We start from the raw sequence: 26156 nt of genomic DNA on the forward strand, positions 1-26156 counted from the left end.
CAGAAAATTTTCTAGGTTGGCAACCGTCATTTTTTTTGCCTTGTTACAGAGGTGTCTCCTGTGTTAGTTAATGATGTTGTGGAAGACTCAAAAGTTCTCCCTGCCAGTCTTTCTATCGTGGTATTTCTGCTTGATTGGTTAGAAATCCTCTTAAAACACAGATGTACTACTGAAACATTCTTGCTCCTATTCATTTCCTCTTGCAGTATCCTGACACCACAAGTTTATGCAACACCATATGACAACATATAATGAAAAGAAGCAGTGACAGGAAATCATGAAAGTTGCTGAACACTCCTCCCCCCCACTTTGTTTCTTCAGGAAATTGTGACATTGCTCCTATTGAAAAGAATTGTTGAGCATATTATGCAGTTCAGAAGAGTGTTTTAAATAATTTAGTCTGTTCCCATCATTTACATTGTCCCAATCCTGCTTATTTTGTTTATTGAATATGTAACACTGAATAAAGCTCCTCTGCTGTGGATTTAATAATATTTTTTTCATTGTTAATATTTCTGTGTAGCAACATATGGTTCTTACTGCTGTTCAACCTATAATTGACAGGAAAGGAAGAATAGAAGTTCTCTGGTGTCAGTCTGGCTCTTCAGATTTGGAACAGTGAATCCACAATACAGTTCTATTCAAAACTGAGCAATAACATCCTGTGTGTTGTAGAATATTACAGGTAATCTACCAGATGATTCATATAGAATAATGAAGAATGGGCTTCCTATAACTGTTTCATTAGGAAGAACGAGATCTGATCTTCTGTAGGAATTTCTGCCAGTTTGACACACTGGGAAAAAAAGTTAACAGTTCAGTTTGCCTTTAATATAGCCTTTATTATTTTTAATGATTGCTGGGGTGTATTTAAATGCCTTAGGAAGCATTTCTGTGCAGAACTAGTGATACATTTTAACAAGTTTGTGATGTCATGTTGTAAGGAGCCAGGATAAGCTACTTTACCCCAAGGACAGGCAAAGGAGGAACTCTGAGAGTCAAGGAGGAGGAAGAAGAAATCGCTGTTTGCCCATACCAAGAGCAGCTTTCTCCTCCACATTAATTCAGGTCTGACGGCCAATGTGGGAGCAAGCTGAATCAAGGATCTACTCATGCCCTGCCATTTTCTGCTCACAAGTGCTACTGAGAAGAGTGAACACATGAACTCTACTCTGATCTCTAACGTGAACAGCCCATACAAGGAAGCAAGAGGGTAACTACATGGAATTTCTCACTGATGTATGGCTCTGAGGATCTTGTGTTTAGCAATTAGAAAATCTGAGTAGTTTGTTTCTCTTAATTTCATGCATATTAATGGAACTATTTCATACTGCACGATTTGCTGTATCCTCATCTGTGTTTATATTTTGTGACTTTCACCCTTTCTCTGAAGGCGTATTCTCGTTGGTTCAGTCAGCACCAGTGGCTCTTGTATAATGGTTGCTGGATAATTTTTTCCTAAAAGTTCAACTTCCAATTTCTGTCCAATTTTGCTGAGTTCTGTGGGAACATATGCAAAAGCCAGACTTTGCTGAGCACTGTAACTGAAACATCCAGAAGTGGTGTTGCCAATAACCTGAAAAAAACCCACAAACATTTATCTTTATTTTCAAGATACAGTGGAGTTTTTTTAAAACAAACCAAACAAGCAAACAACTATACCTCTCATATACTAGCTTTGGTGTATACACTTCAGACATCAAGCAAGTTTCAAGTGTGTCATGCAGTTCATAATATTCTGTACTGTGGGTGACATCACCTTAAACTAAAAGGCTTATGCTCCTTGAAAAAAGTACATTCCTATTTTGTTCAAGGAAATTTTCACTGGAACAAACACTATACGCATGTATATATTTGTTCTATACAATAATTAAACTGCTAGTGAGCATTTCAATATGTAATCTGAGCTGAAGTGTGGAGGCCTAAACTTTGCTGTTGTTTTGCTTCTTCTAAGTGAACAGCAAAAGTGTGGTTAGGACAATGGTGAACTTGCAGGAGAAGAGAACGGATGAGTGAACACTTTAGTCTCTTCCAACTCTAGTTTCTGTGACTAGGTGGTATTCCATGGGAGTTTTTGTAGATATTTCCTGCTTGAAGATTAGAAAATGGTTATAGCTTCTAATTGTTCTGTGCCAGTAAAAAAAAAATAATGCATTCACACTTGGAACAGAAAGTCTGTTCATGGAGAATTAACACTGGTTTCTTGTAACATGACCTATAGTCCTTACCTTGCCATTATGCCACACACTTTCATTTCCCTCTGGATCAACATTATCTGTTTCCACAGTGAGATATACCAGTTGTCGTTTCAGCCCCTTTTCTTTAATCTGCTTCAGTGCTTGCTTTCCTGTGAAGTCTGCTGGCTGGAAAAAAAAAAAAAAAAAAAACCAAACAAAAAACGTATGGTTATTCGGGTTTTGTGAAAAGTTTAGAGATACAAGTCTTTAAATTTGCCTTCATTTGTTTTCCTATCATTTAAGTATCCCATATGAAATACAGATTAACTCAAATCTTCAAAAGACACTATATCTTGTATCTTGGTGGTTTTATATTGGTACATTATGTCTCAATAATGTTGTTGAGTATATTAGTTTTTCTAGATCTCTGTCCCTTAATATCTGTAATTCGCAGTGTAGTAGAAACACATATGTAGTGAGATGTGTTACAAGATGGTCTGCCCAGTTAAGGCGTGAGCCAGAAGACTGTGTTTCATTTCAGTTTCTATAAAAAACCCGGAATACCAATGCCCAAATCCTAAAGCCCTGGCCTCCCTATGTGGACACACATCTGTTTTGATGTCATCAGCAACCATGATAGCAATTTGTTACTATTCCAGTTTGGTGTCTCTGCCAGGCTGCAGATCTGGCAGTTTGGTCCATATTCTTATTTTATGGGATGTAATATTTTTTTTTCCCTGTATCTACCATTTTATGCGATAATGCAGCATATTAGTTAAAGAATAATACCATCATTTGGAGTTCCCTTTTTCAGCTTGCCTAAAAAGGTACAAACAGATTCTCATATTTCAAGAAGCGGACTGCATAAAGGTGTCATTTTTGTGGTCTCCTCTGAACCCTCTCCAACAGGTCCATGTTTTTCCTGTACTGAGGGCTCCAGAGCTGGACACAGGACTCCAGATGGAGTCTCACCAGAGCGGAGCAGAGGGGCGGAATCACCTCCCTCCACCTGCTGACCACGCTCCTTTTGATGCAGCCCAGGATACAGTTGGCTTTCTAGGCTGCAACAACACAGTGCCAGGTCATGCCCAGCTTCTCATCCACCAGTACCCCCAAGTCCTTCTCTGCAGGGCTGCTCTCAATTCCTTCATCTGCCAGCCTGTATTGACACCAGGGGTTGCCCCAACCCACTTGCAGGACCTTGCACGTGGTCTTGTTGGACCTCATGGTGTTCACATGGGCCCACTTCTTGAGCTTGTCCAGGTCCCTCTGGATGGCATCCTGTTCCTTAAGCATGTCGACTGCACCACTCAGCTTGGTGCTGTCTGCAAATGTGTTGAGGGTGCACTTGATCCCATTGTCTATGTCACTGATGAAGATATTAAACAGTACTTGTGCCAATACAGGCCCCTGAGGGAAACCACTCATCACTGATCTCCATCTGGACGTTAGGCCATTGACCACTACTCTCTAGATGTGATCATCCAGTTCCTTATCCATTTGACAGTCCACCCATCAAACCTATATCTCTCCAATTTAGAGAGAAGGATGTTGTAGGGGATCATGTCAAAGATCTTACAGAACTCCAGAGAGATGATATCAGTAGCTCTTCCCTTGTCCACTGATGGACAAATAAGACTGTACAGCACAACACAACACGCAGACTAAAATGCTTTGCATGACACACAGAAATACCAAGGAAGTAAATATACTACAGGTACGCTTAGTGCTGCATCAGCTGCTTCCTATACATGCTAATGTAGCATCTGGTGTTTAGTCTAGAACAATGTAACTGCGGAACTAAACACAAGTATTCAAGTGTGATGGGGCCTTCTGTCTTCCAGCTAGTGCTCTGCAGGAGGTCAGGTCTCCCTTCAGTCCTGTGTCATTTGCCAACCCATTGTGGATGTTCCTGATACAGTAAAGCACCTAAAACAGTAGTATAAATGTCTGAATTCCCCTTTTTAGATATCTTTGGTAATACAAGAGTGGCAATAGACAAGACTCTCTCAGAACTTGCTTCTGGCAGCATTCTTCTACTCTGCTCTTTTCCTCAGCCGAGTCACCACCAAGTTTTCCAGGGTAAAGAATTGTAACCAGTGACTTTGGAAATGACGTATCTCACAGCACTGATGTAGCTACTGCTGTACTGACAGAACAGCTCCTTCCTTCTGCAGTACTTGTAAGTACATAGATGAAGAGAGAGATGAAAGCATTATAAAACACTTATCATTTTCATGTTTGTGGCTGTTGTGTGTTGGGTTTTTTGTTTATTTTTGTTTGTATTTTATTTTTTGTTTGTGGTTTTTTTGTTGGTGATGGTGGTGGTATTTTATGGAGTTTGTTTGTTTGGGGTTTTTTGTGTGTTTTGTTGTTGTTGATTTTGGCGTGGGTTTTTTATGGTTTTTGTTTGGTTTTGTTTGGGGTTTTGTTGTTTGTTTTTTAAAATCAAGGTTTCTGGTTAATTTATACCTCTGTGAATTCCTGATTTAGAAACAGAAAAACAGTTTCCATAAAAGTTAATGCAGAAATCATAATCAAAGCCTTGAGTATGACTTGATAACAGATGTGTACTGCTTTTATGGGTCACTTCCAGATTAAATGCATAGATGACAGTTAAGTCCTGTTAATTTACTAGTTACTGGAACCTTGAGGTTGACAGCAAAAATAATTTTGACTTCCTCTTCTTAATTACCTTTGAGATACGGAAACCATTAGAGCAAGCAACTAGCAGGTTTAGAATCTATGTATCTCTGGATCATTCTGTACCTATTGGTTTACTGATACAAAATTAAATTCTTACTCAATTAGTTTTAACCAGGCCAAGCTATTAGACACCTGGAATAAACCACTGAATAGTTCTTATGCTAACTGGAGGTGGATTTGGGGGGTTTCACATAATGGGTTTGTTCTTTGTTATTTTATGTTCCTTGAAGTTTAAGAATATTCTTCTCTTTTAGAATCATTGTCTGGAAAAATAACCAAGAGGCAATCTAGAATTCAAACTCTGCAAAATACACACAAATATATAAATATATATATACACACACACACACTTTGCAAACATGTGGGCATATATATGTTTATGGACATATATAAACACATATACAAACATGGATAAAAATTTATGTATAAAAATATGATATACAACTGCAAAAAACATGTATATATGCATTTTCTAAAAACATTTAAAGCAACTTCGTAAGAAATTCTAATCATACGAATCTGACTAGGTCAGTCTTCTTATTTTAAAATTCTTGGGTATCCATGTCAATTGTACACTAAACACATTTCCATCACTATTCATTTTTGATTTATGAATGTGTGTGCATGAGGTTGTTCATTCCAATCAAAACAGCATTTTGGAAACTGATTCATTCAAACTCAGTCTGGCTATTCTTGGAAACAACTGCTTCCTATTTCCAGAAGAAAAATAGTCAGTCTGGGTATGGCTTCTTTTTGCTTTAGCTTGTGACAGTAACTATAATGCAAGAAAAAAAAAAATCCCATTCAAAATAGGAAAATCCAGTAAAAGAATATAAATGAAAAAAAAATCAAAACACAAGAAAAAGAACAGAAACAAAGGAAAAGCCTAAACAATTCCAGCCTCAAACAAATGTCAAATTTAAAGCTGCTCTTACTGTCTCTTAGTTAAATAAAATAAACACTTGACATGCAGTAACAATGTAAAACTTTGACTACTTAGAGTAAGGGGAGTCCTAATAAGCTAAATGTAAAATACGGAAGTTTTTCCATTATCTTGGCATGAGCTCCCAAAGCATTACGCTTTGGCAGATATAACGTTTTCACATTAAATAAAAACACTGCTTAGATACAAGATAAAGATAATATCTACTGCTTAGCTTCATATTTTTTAATTTGAGTACAGTTCACCTGAAAAAAACAAAAGAGGTGGTTTGTACCTTTTACTTGTGTTGCCCAACATACAGATTACAATGGAAAATAATATCACAAAGATAAATCACTGAAGATTTTCAAACAGCATATAGTTAAAGGGAGCCCATTCATTACCTCATCTATTAATATATCAGGCATACATATATGCCTTCTCCTCATCCTCATCAGGCTTTTACCTTGTGTAAGTAACCGTGTGTTTGCTAGCACAAGCTAAATATATATATTATATGTATATATATTTTAAGCATTCAGGAGATATCAACTGATGAGATCATTTTTTAGGCACACTGATGTACCCTGAAGAGTTTAACTTACTGTGTTTCAAGTGTGCTGAGCTTTCAATGGCATGCGGATCCTAATTTTAGCCCTCTGTAAAAATCTTTTGTGGCATAAAGGAAGCAAAGGAATAGGAATTATCTATAAAACTTTTTCTTTTTTTTTTTTTATTGTGCTGTTTAGCAGAATAAAGTCTAGGTATCTAGGAAGAAAAGCGGCATATCTATTCAACAATAACTGGCAAAGATATGCAAATCTCTTAATGACAAAATGTTGTTTATTTGGGATACCACTTAAAACTGCAGGCATGCAGTCAAATTATGTACACAAAGCCACCCAACTGCATAAGGCAGCATCAACAGCTGCTGTGATCTGCTATAACCATCACGTTACAACACACTGGAGACACCATCAATGCAATATTTTGAAATTAATTATTCTTAGTTGGTCTTGAATAATTTCAGGGTAACACTCCAAATGATACCTCTCTCACCAGGGCAATAATTGAAGATCGTTTTCCTCCACAGACAGCAACCATTTGACAGGTTTCTTTTTCTGCAGCAAACAAAAGCTACAGTTCACACCACACAAACCAGTTTTCTAAGGGAGATGCAGCCACTCGGTATGTATGACACCTGCATCACTACACCTTTCATTCCATCTGCCTAAGTCCTTCTTGTATGCAAACAGCCAGCTCTAAGAAATCGACATGATACAAACAACTGATGAATTATTGAGTTATTTTGGCTCAAAACTCCTAGCAATGTGGGTACTTATTCCTTTACATTGCCCAACAAACACACTGGGAGTGACCTAGGTATGCGTTTTATACGGATAACAAAATTAGAGCAGATTATTTCTAATGTGTTTCATACTCTGTATAAATTTATGGAATAAATCCTCTGTTTTATGACCCTCTGAACACCAGTTCAAGTAACCACAGAATATGGTTCCACTCCTAAATTTCAATTTGCATGGGGACAGGGCTTAGGTGGAAAAGTAAACTGAATAAATGTGTTATAGGCATAATAAACGGGGAGTGAAGGAGCGCGGGGAGGGGAAAAACAGTACCCTTTCCCCCTCTCAAATACCTTGTACCTTTCCATCACTCCATCCTTTTTCAGGTCCCTCTGCTTTTCCCCAGGCTCCTTATCCCTTCTTCAGTAAAGTCTGTGCCCTTTTTTCTCCCTCCTCCTCCCTTTCTCACATGGAGTAGGGATGGCAAAACCAAAACCTTATACCAGTTTGTGGAGAAGGGTCAGTGACCTCTACTGTAGTTGCTCCTCTCAGAACAGGAGGGATACAAGCTGGAGAAGGTGAGGGAAAGGCACACAATGGCAGTAAGGGGGAGTTACAGAAATTCTTGCAGGTTCGCCTGTCCAGAATCAACTATGAATAGCAGCAGTGCTCCCAGCAGACCTGGACAGCAGGTGCCAAGCATTCCACTGGCTACGCCTTCTCTATACACCCTATACTGGATTTTACGAATTAGAAGACAAAAATGACTCATTTGCTATGGTACTGCAAGCCCAGTTCCCATTTTAAAGTCAGTGGGGAAAAAAAAAAAATCAAATGGTGCAAAACATAAGCAAATGGTCACAAGGCGGTGCTTTCCTGGTTACCCTTATTCACCACTACTCCCCTGCAGGTGAAAGGTTTTGATTTCATACTGCTGCTTATGAGTGTTAGAGACCATGTCATTAAAGCATAGAGTCACCAGATCAGAACAGTAGCATCTTACACAGGTGATTATATAAATGACCACGTATGCCACAATGCTGCAGAGACCCAGAGCCAGCATGTACATCTTCCTTTCTGCCACTTTTCCCACAACCTTCCCTAGTGCAGGTAGTCACTGAATAGGCTTGGTGGAGATAAGACATAAACAGTGAGAAGAAGACAGGAAAAGGAGCAGGAAATGAAGGTAAAAATAGTGCTGGTAGAGTAGATCTAAGAAAAAGTGAAGGGAGAGGGATTCTAGGTATTATTTTATAATCTGGAAAAATGCTTGGAATGGAGAACAAATAAAATGTCCCAGTAAATAAGCAGGGCTGCAACAAAGTAACACTGTTTCTGACGACGGTATTTCCTCCTATTGGAAACAAACACTAAATCTTAGCTAAGCACTCGGACCCCTCCTGGAGGAGAGTCCCAAAGGTTTCCAACGTCTACCGCGTTTTCTTCCCGAATGGCAGCGATGCCGCTGCAGAGGGACTGCCCAGGAGATGGCAGTCTTGGATAGAGCAAAACAAGGCACTCACGGCTTTAGTTGCCGGTTGGGGTTAAACCCCGATAGCTGAACACTACGTTTTGGTTCTAATTTACGCAGAAACCAGCACTTTCCCCAGCTGGGGGCGCGTGCTTGAAAGAACAAACCCTGTCAACAAAACCACAGACCAAGGTGTCAAACAGATTTATCTGTTCTTCCTAGTTTGTATCCCGTTTGCCCTTTTTTTGACAGAAAGTTTCCTTAACACCAGGAGCAGATGATAACAGAGTATTTTCTTTGTTTTCAGTCACAGTGGCCCCTAAGGAATGCTGAGGTCTATGCCATGCCAAACAGACACCAAAACCAGAGGTATGGAATTGGGAGTCACACCGGCAAGCTGCCAAAAGGCAAAGTAAATAATCTCACATTGCACTTCATGATACAGTGCTCAGACCACTTTCAATATCTGAGTTAGCTCGGGTACCTCTGCAGTGTCAACAAACAGTCACAACTGCCCTCATTTGGATCAAGACATAAACATTGATTATTTCCTTTTTCACATTAGTTCGGCAAAACTGGCAAATATTTTAGGCTGACATCCTGCATCTATGTTGGAGATTAATTCCATGCCCATTCATCTACAATGAGAGTATCTGCTCCAGAGCGCTGTTCCAACCTTGCATTTCAGCCATGCAGAGAAGCGTGTGGAGCAATAACGAATCAAGTACTTCATGCACGCTGATGCCTTTGCACGTTCTGCATGGGCATCTTGGCAAGCAACAGCTTTCCCTTCTTATGGCTGCTTCCCTGCTTACACTTTAAAGAAAAAAATATCAAAGTATCAGATGGAAAGATACATCAAATGGAAGTAGAAAGAAAAACTAGGAACAGTAACATTTTTCATTGCATTATCCCATAATCCTGCTAATGCTCTCCTCAATCCTGTTCCATAAGATTCTGTATTTTCCTTGCATGTGTCATTTTCTCTGGCTAGGGCAAAAGAACAGTAGCCGAGAGACAGCTGTAACTCCACTGCATGTAGGAACCACCATTGACATGCCTGGGAGCACCTTGCCTTCCAGTGGCTAAGAACAAGTTCATACCTTGTATCTCATGCTGGTGTACACACTGATGTTAGATTAGGACAAAAATGAATGTTTTATCAATCCTGCACAGGCTGAAGAACTTTAACATCTATAGACAGGTTCAACATTTGGAGAGGAAAAGCATCTTCCTGGGTTCATCCCTGTTACTGCTGGTGAAATTGTCTCAAAGATAAAAGTACCTTTTTAGGTTTAACATGCCTCCACAGTTCTCGCCTATCCAAAGCTTAAGATATGTTGTTTATTTGGAGCTGTAACTTTAAAGATTTTGATTCCTTTTATCAGTTCCACAGTGCCTCCACAAATCATGGCAAAAATATCCAGGGTCATTTAATATCTGATTCATTATCTTTTCAGGTATAAAGGGAATATAAATAAGAAGATAATTTGTTCCTGTATCACATTACATCATTGTAAATAGGAAATGTCTCACAAACGTGACTTTTTCTTCTTGATCTCTCTTAGATAAAAATGTTGGCACTTCCTCTGTTTTACAGATGAAAAACTGAGGCAAAAAATTGTCAGAAATACCTCTTCATTTAGGGCACCTAACTTGAAAAATATAGGACCTGCTCTTTTACATTAGAAACTTCCACTACATTAGAACTACATTAGACCCTACCACTCTAGTACAGCAATTACTGAAGGAAAAAAAAAAAAAAAATTCAGAAGAACTGCTGACTGACAACTTGGATATGAGTCAAATGTAAGTTAAATTAATAAGTAAGTTAATAAAATAAAAACAATTAGTTGTTTATAGAATTTCTGAAGAGGTGCTCTGCTCATAAGTTGTTCCTGTCTGATTTGAAGTTTAGAGAATGGGACTAGTTGAATTTAAGTGTGCAGTAAAAATAAAAATATGTTATTCCATCTCCTTTTATCAACATATTCATTTCTTATATTAATATTTTAGCAAACCAAAGTCTGTTACAGTCTAATACATACAGAAATTGCTTGTAATTTTCTTTCATGGTCCAAATGAAACTCAAATCATGTGGCATAGAGGACCTTTCCATGAAACCTGGTGAAGTCATTTCCTGTGCAGCTCTAATGTCATCTGTTGCTACCAGTTAGCCCATCAACTCAAACAGCAGGAATCTATTGGTTTTTTTCAATAATTGCTGTACTAGAGTGGTAGCCAAAAAAAATGATCATGCAGACAACTCCTTTAACAAGAGTAAGCAGATAAATTGTTTCCACAATATGAACAGGCTTCTTCAGCTTTTGTATAGATACTGTATGTTTACAAAAGCACAAATTAAATTTCTCCATGAAATCACAAAGTGTTATTTTTCATGCAGACGACACTGATTATTTGGAACTTCCTGACCTAATGTGTAATTTTGTTAGCAAGAAATATGGAAGTATGAAACTTTTTTTAAAAACAAATCAGTACTTAATAAAGTAATTATTCTTATATACAGTGAAAAGAAGTTGCTCAGTTTATTTTCTAAATCTATTTTATTTTACAGATAATGACATTTTTCTTTTCAAACACTTAAAGAAATAACCTTAAGCATAATAGAACACTTCAAAATTATAAGACATACCTTGTTTAGCTTTACAAAGCTTCCCAGTCCAGCTTCCAAGGGATTAGTGTCACAGTTCATCTGTTTAAAAAAAAAAAAAAAATTCGCCGTCCATATGTGATGGACTATCATAGCTTTTGGGTTGGGGGTGTGGGTTATTTATTAGGTATTCCATGCAGCCTTCTATTTACTCCTGAGTCAATGTCTTCCATGTTGCATATGTGCAACTTCCATTTTAATACACTGTATGCTTCCTATATGTGGTTTCAACAGAATATCTACTATTATAGTCTAATATAAAGTACTGATATATAAATCATTCATCTAATTTTCAATATACAATGCAAACACACATTTCAGTAAAAAACAAGGCTTTCCATCAAAGCAGAATGGAATATGCAGAAGATTGAATAACTGAGGTATGCACATTAATTGCAACACAGCAGAATGCCTTAGCTAGAAAGGAAAATAAAACACAAAGCTAATTTTATTTACCACCTTCCCATTAGGTGTAGGGGGGATGATTTGTTAGGCAGCATTTGAAGCAAGAATGGAAATAATTATCACTGGAAAACAAAACAACCCCTAAATGTCCACCATTTCTCTGTCCTGTGTTCTTTCCTTTCTAAAGGAATTAGGAAAAATTTCAGATAAGGAGGAATTAAACTGATTTTCCCAAAATTCTCTAGGCCTCATGAGTAGTTCTATATTATGAGCAAGAAAATCTGTCAGAAACAAGCTAATGGGAAATGAAAAATTTCCAAATACATCATGAAGCAAGAATAATTGGCCTCTCGTGACACAGTTATTACAGAAATAAAACATTTTCAGAATCTATCAGCCAAACCTTTGATTTCAAAACACTAGAGCTCAGCAAAACATTCATAATTTTGTTATACGCAAGAGGGAAAAATGTCAGTGAATCAAAGCAAGTGTTTCTTCGCCAGCAGTGCAATGGAGTATACAAGTTACTTTTATTTAGAAAATACACTTTTCAGATTTATAGCAGCTTTTCCTCCTCAAATAAATTTTGTTTTCATGCTAAATTGAGAAACTGGAACAAATACTATCTGAGCTATCTCCGACTGAGAGCTGTGTAGTCATACTGAAATAAAGAAAATAAACAGGAAGAATAGTAGTTATATTTCCTGACCTCTGCCCCCCAGGCTCGGAAACCCTTTTCCAGCCTTAAAGCATTCAGAGCATATGTTCCAAAGTTGTCAATTCCCTCTTTTTGGCCAGCTTCCATGATTGCACTGTAAAGAGCTACAGAATCTTCTTTTCTGTGATAGAGCTCCCAGCCCAATTCACCTGTTATACAAATAAGATTAACGGTTTCATCAGCTTAACAATGAAACAATCCTAATAAATACAGTCCTATCATTTGTAAAAAGTGGGGATCAATGCTGTGAGTGGTACTTCACTTTCTAGGGTCAATTCTGTTATCATATAACAAGTCTAATTCCCTGCAAGAACCACCAGATCATTTATGCCCAGATCTTAAACAGTGGTATTATTATTCTAATTTAAACTGTTAACTGAAATATGGGGTGGGAATCAATCAGAACAACTGATAAGAAAAGGCCGTGTAGGAAAGTCACAATGAGAAATGAAGCTTAAAGACTTTACAAATAGACGATGACTTGGCAAGTGAACAGCAAACGTAACTGAGTGTAAATAAGCATAAAACAAGCATATTGTATCATATTTAGTACAATAGAGAGGGGTTTCAGCTGCTTCAGAATGGTCTGAATTCAGTCCATTGCAGTAGAGTCGGACATAAAAATAAATAAAAATTAAAAGTAACTGAGAAAAACAAATACTCAGTATTACAGAGTTACGATTTCAAGGCACTTGACAAACACTAATATACGGTAATCCAAAAACAATTCTTGACATTGGTTTTGCAGCAATACCACAGAGGTTATCAGAACTGGCCTTTTGTTCTGTGAAATAAATATTTACACTATAGCATATTGCAGAAAAAAATGGTTTGGAAAACTCAGCACAGACCCTGACCAGATAGCATTTGAAAAAAAATCAATGTACTGCATTTCCTCAAAAATTTGTACATAAAATGTGATGAACCTATTGTTTATGAATACACGATGAAATTTATTTTTCAACATAATTTTAGTTATGCTTACGTTTTATTTATTACCCTTTTCCTTAAGAGCCTCTTTTCTCTAGTGCTTACCTGTGTATGATATCCTAATGGCAGTAACAGCAATATCAGAAAGTTTTAAATGTTTGGACTGTAGAAAATTAAATGAACTATCTCTCAGATCCTCACTTGTCAACTTCTGGAGGATTTGTCGGGCATAAGGACCTGCTACACCAAGTACTCCCATCTCATCTGTCATGTTTTCTATTTCAACTTTATATCCACCTCTCGTTACTTCCTCTTCTATCCATCTGTATGCAAAACATAGACATGTTAAGTTTCTTATGAAAAATAACTCATTTAGATAAAGGTTAAAAAGGAATATTTACATTAGCGTTCATCTTCCCAGCAGCTTCCAGGCCCATACCTTCTCAAAACCAATGGAACTACGTGCTACACTACACAAATCCAGCATTCATGTTAAAAAGAGTTTTCTGGTGAGATATTGGTAGAGGAACAGATGCATTTGGGATACTGCCAGGAAAGGAGAGAATTTAAAAGGGTGGAAAAGTATTTCAAGATAAGAGAAGTTATCTGATAGAATAGAAAAACAGATTTGCCTTTGGATCTAGAATGTGTTAATAAAAAGTCGACATACAAAAAAAGCAAGCAATAAACACAATGAACATAAGAAATCTCAATATACATTTCTCTGTCAATAGAAATGTACAACCAGGCTTATTCCTTCCTGAATACGGTATTTAAAGTACTGGCAGGAAGTTAATTATTGAGTTTTGATCTAATAAAAAACATCAGCTGGGTATTGTCTTTCAGGAAGCTCATGAAACAAATGAAAGGAGTATATTAAAAAGTCTTATAAAGTACTACTTTCTTAAGCAGATCTCAGGCACAGGGGAGTACCAAATAGGACTGCTGAAATTCTGTAGAAGTAAATGCATTAGGTCTGGTTCTGCCAATCGGTTCCCAGATGTGTCAATGGTCCTACTGATTCCCATGGGACTGTTATGAAATAATACATTATTCATTGTGTGTTGAGGTAGCAAGCTTCAGTCTTTTATGTGTTGATTAATTTTGAATAATTTATTTGTCAGCAGTCTCCAGTAAGAAAAAAGTATTTTTCTTAATACGTGCATACAGCACCAGACATGTTGCTTCCAATGCTCATCTATGAAAAGCATTTTAATAAAGTCATCCTGCAACTGCTTCTACCCCCTTTCTTTCTGTTGTTTCACTTCGTGACCCCAGAGCCCAAAGGAGAGACATTATCACATTATCAGGAAGACTACACCACCCATCTGTATTGGCCAGGTCAGTGCCTGCACGGTCATGCGTCTTCAAAGCCAATTTTCTTTTTTGCGTAAGAGAAAACACTGGAAAGCAACAACCACACTGTGTTACATCACACGATGTCCAACACAAACAGGTTCAACAACAAAACAAGAACTACCTCCACTAAAGTGTATTACATAACTCTCAGTATATTCTCCATCTTTTTGCACCAATAATAATCCAATATGCAACGGCTTACACTTCAGGATTCAACCTAACCAAACTCCTAAGAAGCAAAAAATCACGAAACAAGTAGAATTATCTTGAACCTACCAAAAGGTTTGTTGAGTAATAATGAAGAATTTGGCACTTAGTAAAAAGGTTTCTATATTAACGTGACTGTATAGCTCTATGTGCTTCCTGTATAAAAAATAAACTAACCTCAGATCATGGAGTTCGGACCCTGATCCAGTTACAAGCATAAATTCTCCAGGATACAGTTGAGAGACTGTTAGCTCAGCATAAACTTTTCCTCTCGGTGTTAGCATATGGCTTATATTTGTGGATCCCACCTACAGAGTAAAATTTGCAATTATTAAGAATGAAAAAGAAAAGTTTTTAATTCTTAAACATTATGAAATATACAGAATTGTCTTTACTTGAAAGAATGTTTTTGTGTTTGTTCTGCTATGCTATAATAGGAGCAGACAGATACACAATTGGCCAAGCTTAAGCTTTACAGTGGAAATTTCACATTTTTCAGCACAGAAACCAGAGAAATCTTTGAAATTAGATAAATCAAGATCTATATAAATACTTTTTTTATTGTGTATTACACAATGTGTTCTTAAGTTACATTTAAGAACGCATTTTCACTTCAAATTAGATCAATTTTAGTTCATTCTCTGATCATCAGAATAAAAAATTCTACATGTTATTGACATAAATATTCTTTTTCAATCATGTTAATAAGGTTTTCAGATCCCAAATGGCTAACATTACTTTTCCACTTACTTTAAAGAAAGAAATACTGAGCTGGCTTGTGCTTTGGTGGCCCTGATTTATGTACGCTTTTATATTTTATGTAGTTGCTGACTATGAATCTATATTTCTGTACATTTGAATCAGATTCTGTGTAGAAACGTGATCTCTAGAGGCAAAATTTCAAATAATAGTTACTTAGCTGTGACCAAAAAACATACACATGTTCATACAGATATCATCCATAAGAACAGAAATACAAATGTGCCATAGCTGTTGTGCTGGTCTGGTTCCAGAGGCAGAATTTAATCTCTCTTATTTCATTCTGCTTTCATAAGAACATTGTCAATCATCCAGTCAGCACCCAGATTCCAGAAAATGAAAGAGAAAATGAAAAATATTGCAGATATTGTCATTCTTTTGCAAGGTCGTGTTACATTAATATAATTACTGGCATATTAGAGGCACACAGTTGAATTTTCAGGATCTGATGAGAGCCACACTCAGTCTGCTTTTGATAAAGGTATTTCTTCAGCGACTTCACCAAATTATTTTATGATTCAGACAAGCATGAATGGTACCAAAAATCAGAGAGCTTAAATAATCAACTGGGTGAAAGCTGGATTTTTACAGGGACTCAAACTCTTTGTTCTGTTTTGCTGTTTATCTTTCTTTTTCCCCTTAGCAACACTGAATAAACTCCACAGAAAACACTCACTTTCTTCACATAATTTCCTGTTTAATCTTGCTTTACCCCACCATATAAATGTATTCAGCAAGTGTTATCCATGCCCACTGATGACAGTTACCCCACCTCTACCCCAAGCTAGAAAGAAGACAAACTTTTAATCTATATTGCTATAATGAAATTAATACAGTAGAAAGTATTACTACATTCAGGTTCTCCTTTCTCTTAAACCTATAGGACACTATTTTTGCGTACATCCAGTACAGCACAGTTTTAGGCAGGCAGCTGCCAAGCTATTCTACTGCTACTGTAAAATAATTGCGGGTGAGATTCACTTGTACTTCTTTAGACAAAGATTTGAAACTCAGAAGGTTCTGTTTCAAAGAAACTCTCTTTCTCTAAAGGTGACTGAGCACACAAACAAGTTGGACAGGCAGCTGATGGAGTCTCCATCCTTGGAGATATTTAAAAGGCAGGACATAGTCCTAGGCAATGAGCTCCAGGGACCTGCTTAAACACTTGGTTGGACAAGGTGACCTCCAGAAGACACTTCCAACCTCAACCATTCTATGATTGAATTATATGTGCCAAAAAAGTATTTCTGTGTGGGGCTACTCTAGTATAAACTCCACTGTCCATACTTTTAGCTGGGTGAAATACATCTCCTGACACAGTGACTTCTTCAAAGGATCTGAGTATTTGGTATTTGAAAGATATGGCAGTAATATTATGCTTCATTTTCTATTTCTGAAACAGATCTTGTTTGTCTAAATCCTACTTTACAATACTTAGCACTGTCCCATTTACCTTTGGAACAACGTTTGCAAATAGATGATCCAGCAGCTTAACAGAATCTGTGCCTTTTACTTTAAACTTGCCAAATGGTGACAGGTCAATGACACCGACTTTTTCCATAACCTGTTTATATTCACGACCCACAGGTTCAAACCAATTTGTGCGCCGAAAACTGGGTCTGAAACAGAGGATTTACACACATAAGACACAATTTGGAAATTTTGTGCTCTTTACAGCAAAACATGGTCTTCCGTCTCTTCAGTTTAATAATCATTCAAAAGAGATAGACTTTCCTAATTGTAGGTAGCTTACCCAATATTTTCCTTAGTCTAACATAGCTTAATTATTAAAATCCTTTAGCAACAGATAAAGATATGGGTTGATATTTTATCAACCATTTTGTACAATAAAATGTGAACTGTTCAAATGTTAGAAGAAGTAGTAGTCTGCCATGTGTAAATTTACAGCATACTTTGTTGCTGAATCATTTATTTGAGTTTAAGGTGTTGAAGGCTTTATTTCTGAACAGCAGAGTGTGTCTCTTTATTCCTTTATGAGCCTCATTTAGATTGGGACTCCAGTATACCTGTGGAAAACATTTATTTGCTGGATGCTCCCTGATGCAACCAGGTAACTAGGTTAAAAAAAAAAAAAAAAAAGAATTGGGCTTCTCCTTTCCTGGGAATTATACAGAGCAGAATCAGCTTTTTCATGAAAAGATTATATTGTGCTGCTGATCAAATAATAAGAAAGTGAGAAAAATACAATTTAAGATGAACAAATTGTTACTCTAATACTTTCCTTGAGCTAGGCTTCTCCCTGATACCCCATACCTAGAAGAGTTACACGATACCTCGATGTGTGTTTCAAAATGTCTGCATTGTCAGAATGAAATGGATTCTAAACTATAGAAAAAATAATAATGGAAGATCTATTCAATAGGTACCTTTGGCTGACATGTATGATAAATGTATGCTTCTTATTAAATTTAACTCAGCTGGGTATTGCTGTCATGACAATTTATTGGGGCAGGGGTGAAGATAATCTTTTATTTACTTGTATCCAGTCTCATCTCCAGGTTTGTAGAACCAATGAGGTTGCTCCCATCCTGCATGAAAGCCCATTGAACATTTCGATTTCAGCAAATCATATAGCCCACTGGTTCTCTCTGTTGGTCTCCCAGCAAATCTTTCTTCTTTAGGGTAACCAACTAGAGGGGAAAAGTAAACAAACAACAAAAAAACTCCAAACAACAAACTGCAAAACAAAAACCATGGCATACTAAACACTATACATCACCAAGGTAAAATACGTATTAGTACCTATAGATGAACAGAGAAATCTAGAGGCAGGCTTTGTTGGAATATATTTTCAGGATATAAATATATTTTTAAAATACCTCCTTACCAATGTTATTAAAACCATATGATTCTCTTGCTTTGGCTGCTGTGTATTCTGTGGTGGTCCACTTTCCATACCGGTTGGGATCTAATTCTACCAGGTCAAATGGAGGTTCCCCCTCAAGGATCCAGTCACTGAGGTACTTTCCTATGCCACCAGCATGTATAATGCCATACCTTAAAAACAGGAAAAAGTCCTGTAGTGCCAAGTCTTTTTTTGTTTGTTTGTTTTTAAAAGTCAGTACTAGCATATACTACTAATACATCCTCTAAAGTATTATAATTTTTTCCCTTTAGTTTTTTATTTTGTTCTATTTGGTCTTGTTTTCCAAGATCACATGCTTTATTGACAAATAGTTCTACTGCCCCACTGTCAGCAGCAACATTCTATTGCTAACGTACAGCATTTGCAGTGCTTAATATTACAGCAAACTCTTTCTCTAAAGTTCATAATTTAAGAGTCTTCTCCAGGGACATTAGAACTCTTCAATAGGCAATACTAAAGAAAGCTCTCAAACTTCTGATATCTATTAAATACACTTTCTAGTCATAGAATACTACTTCTTTTTCAATCAGATTTGATTAAACCAGACTCAGATTTGAAAACCAGCCTGAGACATTCTAGCTGCTACAGTGAATATTTACATTACAGTGACAAGAGCAACAGCAGCAGAAGTCAGCAGATAACACTACTGAGACAGCTTTAAAGAATCAGGGAATGTAGAGAAACTGCAGATAAAACTAGAATACTTGTTTGTAGTGGTGCCAGAGTTGAAAGCTGCTTTGTCTCACCTGATTTACCTTCTCTGTTCTTTGCTACGATTACAGAGAAAACTGGTTCCAGAAAGCTAACAAAATAAACACATAGACATTTTCTCCTACTAGTCTGTATCAAAAGCCTGTTCTGGGTGTGTAGAGGATCTGATTGTAGAGTTCTTCCATTAGAAATACGCATTAAAGGAACCACACCAGGCAACAAAAGTAGATGCTCAACAGTTACAAAGTGACAGACGTAAGGTTTCCTCACTTAAATATTTTATATGTATTTCTAACCTTCAAAATGTCTGACATCTTGACATCCATAGGGAAAAAGCCGTGTCTGAAATGTGCTCCTGTGAGGTGCTTGAAGTGGACAACTGGGAACAAGGATCTTCATTGTGCTGCGATATGTGTATGTCGCTACCCACTCTACATATGACCAAACAGTACTGCGTAAGACTGAATTGCAGGCACCTCTGATTTGACACCGAAACTTTTAATGACAAATAATTATTAAAATGGAGTGATTTACAACTTTTAATTTTAATACCTCTGTGAATTAGTTTGCCATGTCTTAAAAAAACCAAGTGCCAAAATAGCCTCCTGTCTAGGCAAGATGTGAAAATAAATTCTGAGTTATTTGTGAAATGCTCCAATGAGCACAACAGAAAAATCCTTGAAGAGCGAGCAAGTCTGTCCAAAACCAAGTTCAGATTAGCATGCAGCAGTTAAATCACAGACACACTCAACAGCGAAGCTAAAACAAAATTTAATTGCTGTTCATCAACCTTGCATTCTGAATTCTATGCCCTCAATTAAACAGGCAAGGATCTTGGGGGGGGAGGGAAAGTAATAATTTAATTCTAATGCATATGCATAAGAAGAATTAAATCAGATTACACAACTTAGTTCTGGCACTTCCTAACGGAAGAATGCCTGACTTCATAATATTCATGCGATTACTTTGCTATAGTGGGGTTTTATATGCAGTTTATTTATTTTTTTAAATAAAACAGAAATATCAAACAGTTGAGTACATGAAGTGATTCTGCCAAACACACTCCTTTAGGCTGTTCAGCATTAAATATTCAGATTCTCAACACAACCTTGTATCACTGCAGTTGTTGCAGTAAGCATGAGCACTTGTATACTGCCGCTCTGCAAGTACTGCAGAAGAGCTAGGCACTGCTGGAGTTAATTTAATCAGGCAACTCTTTGTTATTCATGGTACAAGTTTTGTGACCATGGCTACAACGCCTTGAGGAACAGCTCCAGAAGAATTTTTAGGCAGCTTAAGCCTCCCTGCACCATTCACTGCAGCCAAAAAAAAGCACAGGGGAACACAGCACAGAGACCACTGCGTGACTCTGGGTGGCAACAGACCAAATCCAATGAAGTTTTTTAGTTTCAGCTGAGGACCACTGAGCTGGTGGCAGGGTACCCCTGGAGGCAAGACAGCCCTGCGATGTCGAGTTGCTACTAAAGGTACAGCACTGCACTGGTCTCTGCACTCTGCAGAGCTTTGGAGCACTGACTCTGTGCAAGCAGTTGATTTTGGTGCCCCTATCTGGGCCTAAATTATCAGAGATTTTGAATTATGCAGGATACCCAGATTCCTCATTGGCTCAGGTAATGCAGAGCTGATTGTATTAATATACCACTGCAGTTATGCTACACAAGAATGAAACGCGTGTTTTGCAGGGCTGGGATGTTACAAGTAGCTGTAGAGAGTGGTGCAGTTTAGGAAACACAGTCTTCATATGAGGATGTAGAGAAAATTTCTTTAACGAACACAAACTGCCCTTCTCTGTTTTTCTTCTCTCCTGCCAATCCTTGCCAGATTATCTTCCCATTGACCGAGTCCCATTCTTGTGTCTTACTTGTTTATGAGTCCTTGTTTCTCACCGAATTTTGACTCATTCCACTCCTTTTTCCTAGGAAATCTGAGTCCTTGAACACCATGGTCTCTTTTCTAGTGTCTTTGTCACAGGTTTAGCCATTTTTCTACCCCATTTCTGCAGGAAAATTCCTGCTCAGTCTCTGGCCATGGAATACTACTGTAGATAGAATGTAGGAATCTTAGTGCAAGATTTAGAGTCTCTGTTAAGTGTTTATGAGCTGTAGCACTAATAAAGGCTTGTGAATGGGCCCCATGGATAGATTTTGTGAAGAATGTCAGAAAGGCATATCTTTAGGAGAAAGGTCACTTCTGCCAAATGTGAAGTTCATTTTCAGAAAATGGGGAAATACTTCAAAAGAAAGACTTTACTCTAAAAACCTTGACACAGCAAAACAACATACCTTCCAAAAATGTCATCTTTGGAATGGTTATACTGCCTCAATTTAAACTTTTCTGAATACATTTCTAGCCTGTGCTTGTTAATACTTTCAAAGCTGTAAGTAACTGAAAACAGTCTTAAATGGGAAACATTGCACAATCTTAATAATAAACAGTGCTACAAGCTCTACTAACTATACTTATTAACTTCTTTGCACATTAAAATGCCTAGCAAGCTGCTAATTTTAGATAAGAAAAATCCTCTAAACTAACAGCACTAAGTCCTCTGTCACAATGTCCCTGCTAGTTGACTACAAGATAAGGATTTGCTAATGCACACAAAAAATTACAACACTGGCAGAAACACTGCAGTGACCCAGAAGGATAGAACAGAGAGTCAAAAGTCCCTGAAAAGCAGACAAAGCAATCCAATGACAGCAACATAATTATGACCCGTGTCTAAACATTCAGAGATTAAAAAGATGTTTAAAGAAACTTAAATATGTAACACTGGTCTTCAGTTATTCCTATATGGAACCTTGATTCTGCTCACATTGACATAAATGAAGGAAAATGGGCTCTAAAGTCTGGCAGCACAGTAATGAACTCTAATAGTCTTTTTGGTGAATGAGGACTAAGCAAACCACTTTTGTAACTGTAAGTTCTGCAAATGTTGCTAAAAGACAACAATTAAAAAAAAAAAAAAATCCAAGCAGCAAAGGTGAATACCTTTCACAACAAATCATTGCAAAATTACTAAACCTTTTTATTTTAAGGGCCTCAGAAAGAACATTAGTGGTGCTGCCTTATCTTATAATCTGAGGGTTTGTTTGGTTTGAACTGAAAGAAAACTGGAAAAAGCTGAGCTGGATTTTGAACAGCAAGTTAGGCAATTGGAAAATCAATGTAAACAGAATGTGTTCAATAACATGTGTCCGGAATTGTATTTGGTTCATTCTATCCATCTTGAATCAATGGTCAAACTAAGACAAAGAGAAACCAGTAAGAGTTTTAGCACTGACTTCAGTGGGGCTAGATTATATAAGATGCAAATTGCATTCAAAGAAGAAACTGTAGTGGGCAGGAGAGAATAAATGACACCAGTAAAACACCCATTCCGGTTGTCACACTGCTCTCATTTGCTCTCCTCCAACATCCAGCCACATTATTTCTCAGCTCAACCTTCAACAGCCAGAACCATTGCTGTTTTCGTATCCCTAGAGTGGTCAGTCACCCAGTCTGCTGGCAGTGCCTTCTGCTTAGTATGCCTTCCACTCTTCACCCGAAAGTTAATACCTCATATTAGAAGTTCTCCCTGTACCAATCATCGTTGCCACAATTTCAGTGACACCAGTTTCTGCATAAGCCAAACAACTGTTGAATACAACGTAATCCAAAGCAATGCATAAAATGAACTGGAAATTGTATGGTAAAGCCCAGCACTTTTATGACTTTAACTTGCTGCACAGACAGTACCAAGTACTACCCACTTCTTGCTGTTTTGTAAAGTGTGACAGAAATTGGCCTCTAGAATAAAAGGAGGAAACCAATTGAAAAAATAGTGAGTTATGACAAAGAAGCAAGAGAGAGCTTATGTTATGTAAGTAGTGGTAATTAAAACCATTTCCAATAACATTTTACAAAAAAACCACAAACAAACAAAAAAACCCAAACATGCAAAACAACCCCCAAACCCATAAAAATTTGCAAAGCTTGAGATGACTGCCATTTTAATGTTATGACTGACAAAAATTGTCACAAAGAATTTACTCACCCGAAACCAACAGCTACCCAGTAATTTCTGACACCTTGATGTGGTCCCACCATAGGAAGAATGTCTGGAGAGTAGGTGATAGGACCTGCAATTGTGTTTATGATGTCTGCATTTTTCAGGACTGGGACCATTTCCATAGCAGCCTCGATATGCTCCATTATTCTGTCTAAATCGGACTCAAAAAGTTCTTTTCCAAAACCTGCACAAACACATGCCTCTTATTATACACTTAATTACACTGAAAATACTTACATTTTAGACAGTTATGCAATCTACATATATAAAAGCTATATGGAATTAATCAGTGATTATGTTCAAGCCTTTGCCACCCTACATGAGAAAAAATGGTGTGCATAAACCCATAGTTACCCGCAGGATCAAGTTTATTGTCATTGCAGTTACACTGTCCTTTATACATATTTGTTTAACCCTAGTGTCATGCAAATTCAACAATGAAGTAAAAAGGAAGTGGAGAAACACAGAAACTTCCTTCCGTGTTAAGTCCCACTTATTCTTCTTGATATGCCAACAATTGAGGGAGGGAAGAAAAATATTGCCTGTGTCAGCTTATGATTTCCATGGTGTTTAGTGAATTCCTGGATATGTTTCAGGCTTCAGTCTGTGCTCTAAGCAATATTGAGCATCACTCTGTAGAGTGACTTGACACTACTGGAGACAGTAAGTGCAAGAAGCTGTGACAATGCAATCCAAAGCCCAACAATGGTGATCACTCTTTCTTCAGAAAGAGGTTGTGCGTTATTTTTAAACAGAAACACTATTGACTTAATATAACTTAATAGAAAGTTTCTGCATTACAATCACATATTTCAAATACTTTCTATTTTCATCACATAAGGTGGCATGGCAGGCTGGGATTTATAAAAATTTACATGTGCTAGTGCTTATCAAATTTAAAAATTTCATGTTCTTAATTACCTGGCGGGACTCCATTTGTTACCCATGAGTCCTGTAGCTTCATTTTCTCCTCGCTTTCATATGGACCAAATAAAAGACCATCCCTTTCTTGTCTTAGATAATACGATCCTTCTAAGTCACGAATCACAGGCAATTCTGTTTTTAGAGCTTTCACTTCAGGGATAGTTGATGTCACAACATACTGATGATGAACGGGTATGAGAGGGTGCTGCAGGCCAATCATCTTGCCTATTTCACGGGCCCAGAAGCCTAGAGAAGACAAAAAAGAACTAAACAAAAGAGAAATATTCAAAGACCGGTGGAAAATAACAGTAAAGTGCAGGAAGCACTGCACTTTATAGAATGTGACAAAGAAATTTTTTTCCATACTTTTATTTTTCAAATTATTTTTCATATTATCCAGTATAATTTTCCCTCCATATTCCCATGTCTTTGTTCCTAATTATACTGCCATATATTACTCTAGTATACAGATATTAAAAATATACAATTAGAAAGATAAAATTAGTCTTCTAAAAGTTCAGAAGAGAGTTTAATTAACAGTCCCACAAACCCCATGGCTTATTTCAGTAAAGCAGGTCTGCAATGCAGTCCTAGCAAAGTCAGAGAGACTTAAAAATCAGATTAAATTAGCTCACGCTGCAGGTGTTAACCTAGCCTCCCACTATCAATCAAATCGGCTAGTGTGTTTCACCAAGTAAATAGTCAAGTCCTGTTATCCCAATAGAGCAAGGCAAAACTTACAACCAACTAACCTCAAGAATTTAAGTTTCCCTTCTCTTTCACATGCATCATGTGACTCATATTAATTATGTCTCTTGCATAGTCATCAATCTATCATGACGTTCGTATTGGTGAGCAGTCAGCGTGCCCTCCCATACTTGTCCAAGTAAAAGTTCTGATACAGACTGTGACCACAAAACGCAAGGAAGAATTTCCCTGCCCCTGAAGCCTATACAGGCCCATCATGTATACTACTAGGCATAAGTTAAAGACGACCTAATTCTTCTCTGTTAAGGTCCCTCCAGACTAGCCGTTTCCAGCTGGTAAGACTCATTCACTTAGTGAGGTACCTGTGTCAAAGTCAAGGCATGGAATCCACGTAACTGCCAAACTTACTAGTTTGGACTCTGCATCATGGCTCACATGTGCCGTGAGGCTAGAACATACAGACCTGGGAATCAGGCAAATTGACTGGGATGGCAGCTGCTGTAAGAAGCTTGGAATACTCCCCAGCCCTACTCTCCTGAGTCTTTGGACCAAGGAGTGGAGGTCTCAGAAATGGGAATGAAGAGGAAAAAATCTAATGAAGAAGGAGTTCCAGGAAGTCTAGGAGTGAGGGTTGGGGGAAGGCAAAATAGAAGTGGAGGAAGAGGTAGCAATGCCTTCCAAATAAAAGGCTATATGCTATATGGCACCCAGGAAAAGAAGGCAGGGCAGTCTGGTTCCTGTGCAACCAGCTGGCTCCAAACTGTTTATGAAAAACTACCTCCAGCAAGATTTGCCGCCTAACACATCTGCCTCTTCTCCTGGGACTTACACTCATGATGCCCAGCTGTTACTGTTCAACCCTGGGCAGCAGCTAAACAGTAAACAGCCGCTCTTTCTCACCTTTCCTTCCCCCGGTGGAAGGGAAAAGGAAGAAAGGTTCACAGGTTGAAATGGAAACAGATTTAATAGAACAATAATAAAAGAAGAGCAATACAGAGCAATACTCAACTGCTGGAACACATGCTTACAGCAATGACCACCAGAAACAGATGCTGCGAGTTCAGTAAAACACAGAGATCAACAGCAGGAGCAGGACCCCTCATGGACAGTGGCCATTGAAGGAGGGCTGTCCCCAGAAACTTCCCACTTACATATGGAGTGTGATGTTCATAGTATGGAATTGATCAGCCTGGATGTCAGTCTAACCTGGTGTTCCATCTCTGTCTCC

General features: G+C 37.6%; 1 protein-coding gene across 1 annotated transcript in view; it reads right to left on the bottom strand.

Moving 5' to 3' along the window:
• Positions 1-497: 497 nt before the first annotated feature.
• Positions 498-26156, bottom strand: part of DMGDH (dimethylglycine dehydrogenase) — a 42996-nt gene continuing 17337 nt past the window's right edge. The window contains exons 6-16 of the mRNA XM_065655862.1: positions 24218-24466; positions 23282-23480; positions 18478-18647; positions 18127-18280; positions 17083-17248; positions 15048-15178; positions 13410-13627; positions 12366-12523; positions 11234-11293; positions 2229-2363; positions 498-1576 (exon numbers count right to left, since the gene is read on the bottom strand). Of these exons, the coding sequence (XP_065511934.1) occupies positions 1361-1576; positions 2229-2363; positions 11234-11293; positions 12366-12523; positions 13410-13627; positions 15048-15178; positions 17083-17248; positions 18127-18280; positions 18478-18647; positions 23282-23480; positions 24218-24466 (1856 nt within the window). The 3' untranslated portion in view covers positions 498-1360. The remainder of the gene's footprint in view (positions 1577-2228; positions 2364-11233; positions 11294-12365; positions 12524-13409; positions 13628-15047; positions 15179-17082; positions 17249-18126; positions 18281-18477; positions 18648-23281; positions 23481-24217; positions 24467-26156) is intronic.

The sequence above is a fragment of the Caloenas nicobarica genome, chromosome Z (genome assembly GCF_036013445.1).
Source record: "Caloenas nicobarica isolate bCalNic1 chromosome Z, bCalNic1.hap1, whole genome shotgun sequence".
Taxonomy (NCBI): Eukaryota; Metazoa; Chordata; class Aves; order Columbiformes; family Columbidae; genus Caloenas; species Caloenas nicobarica.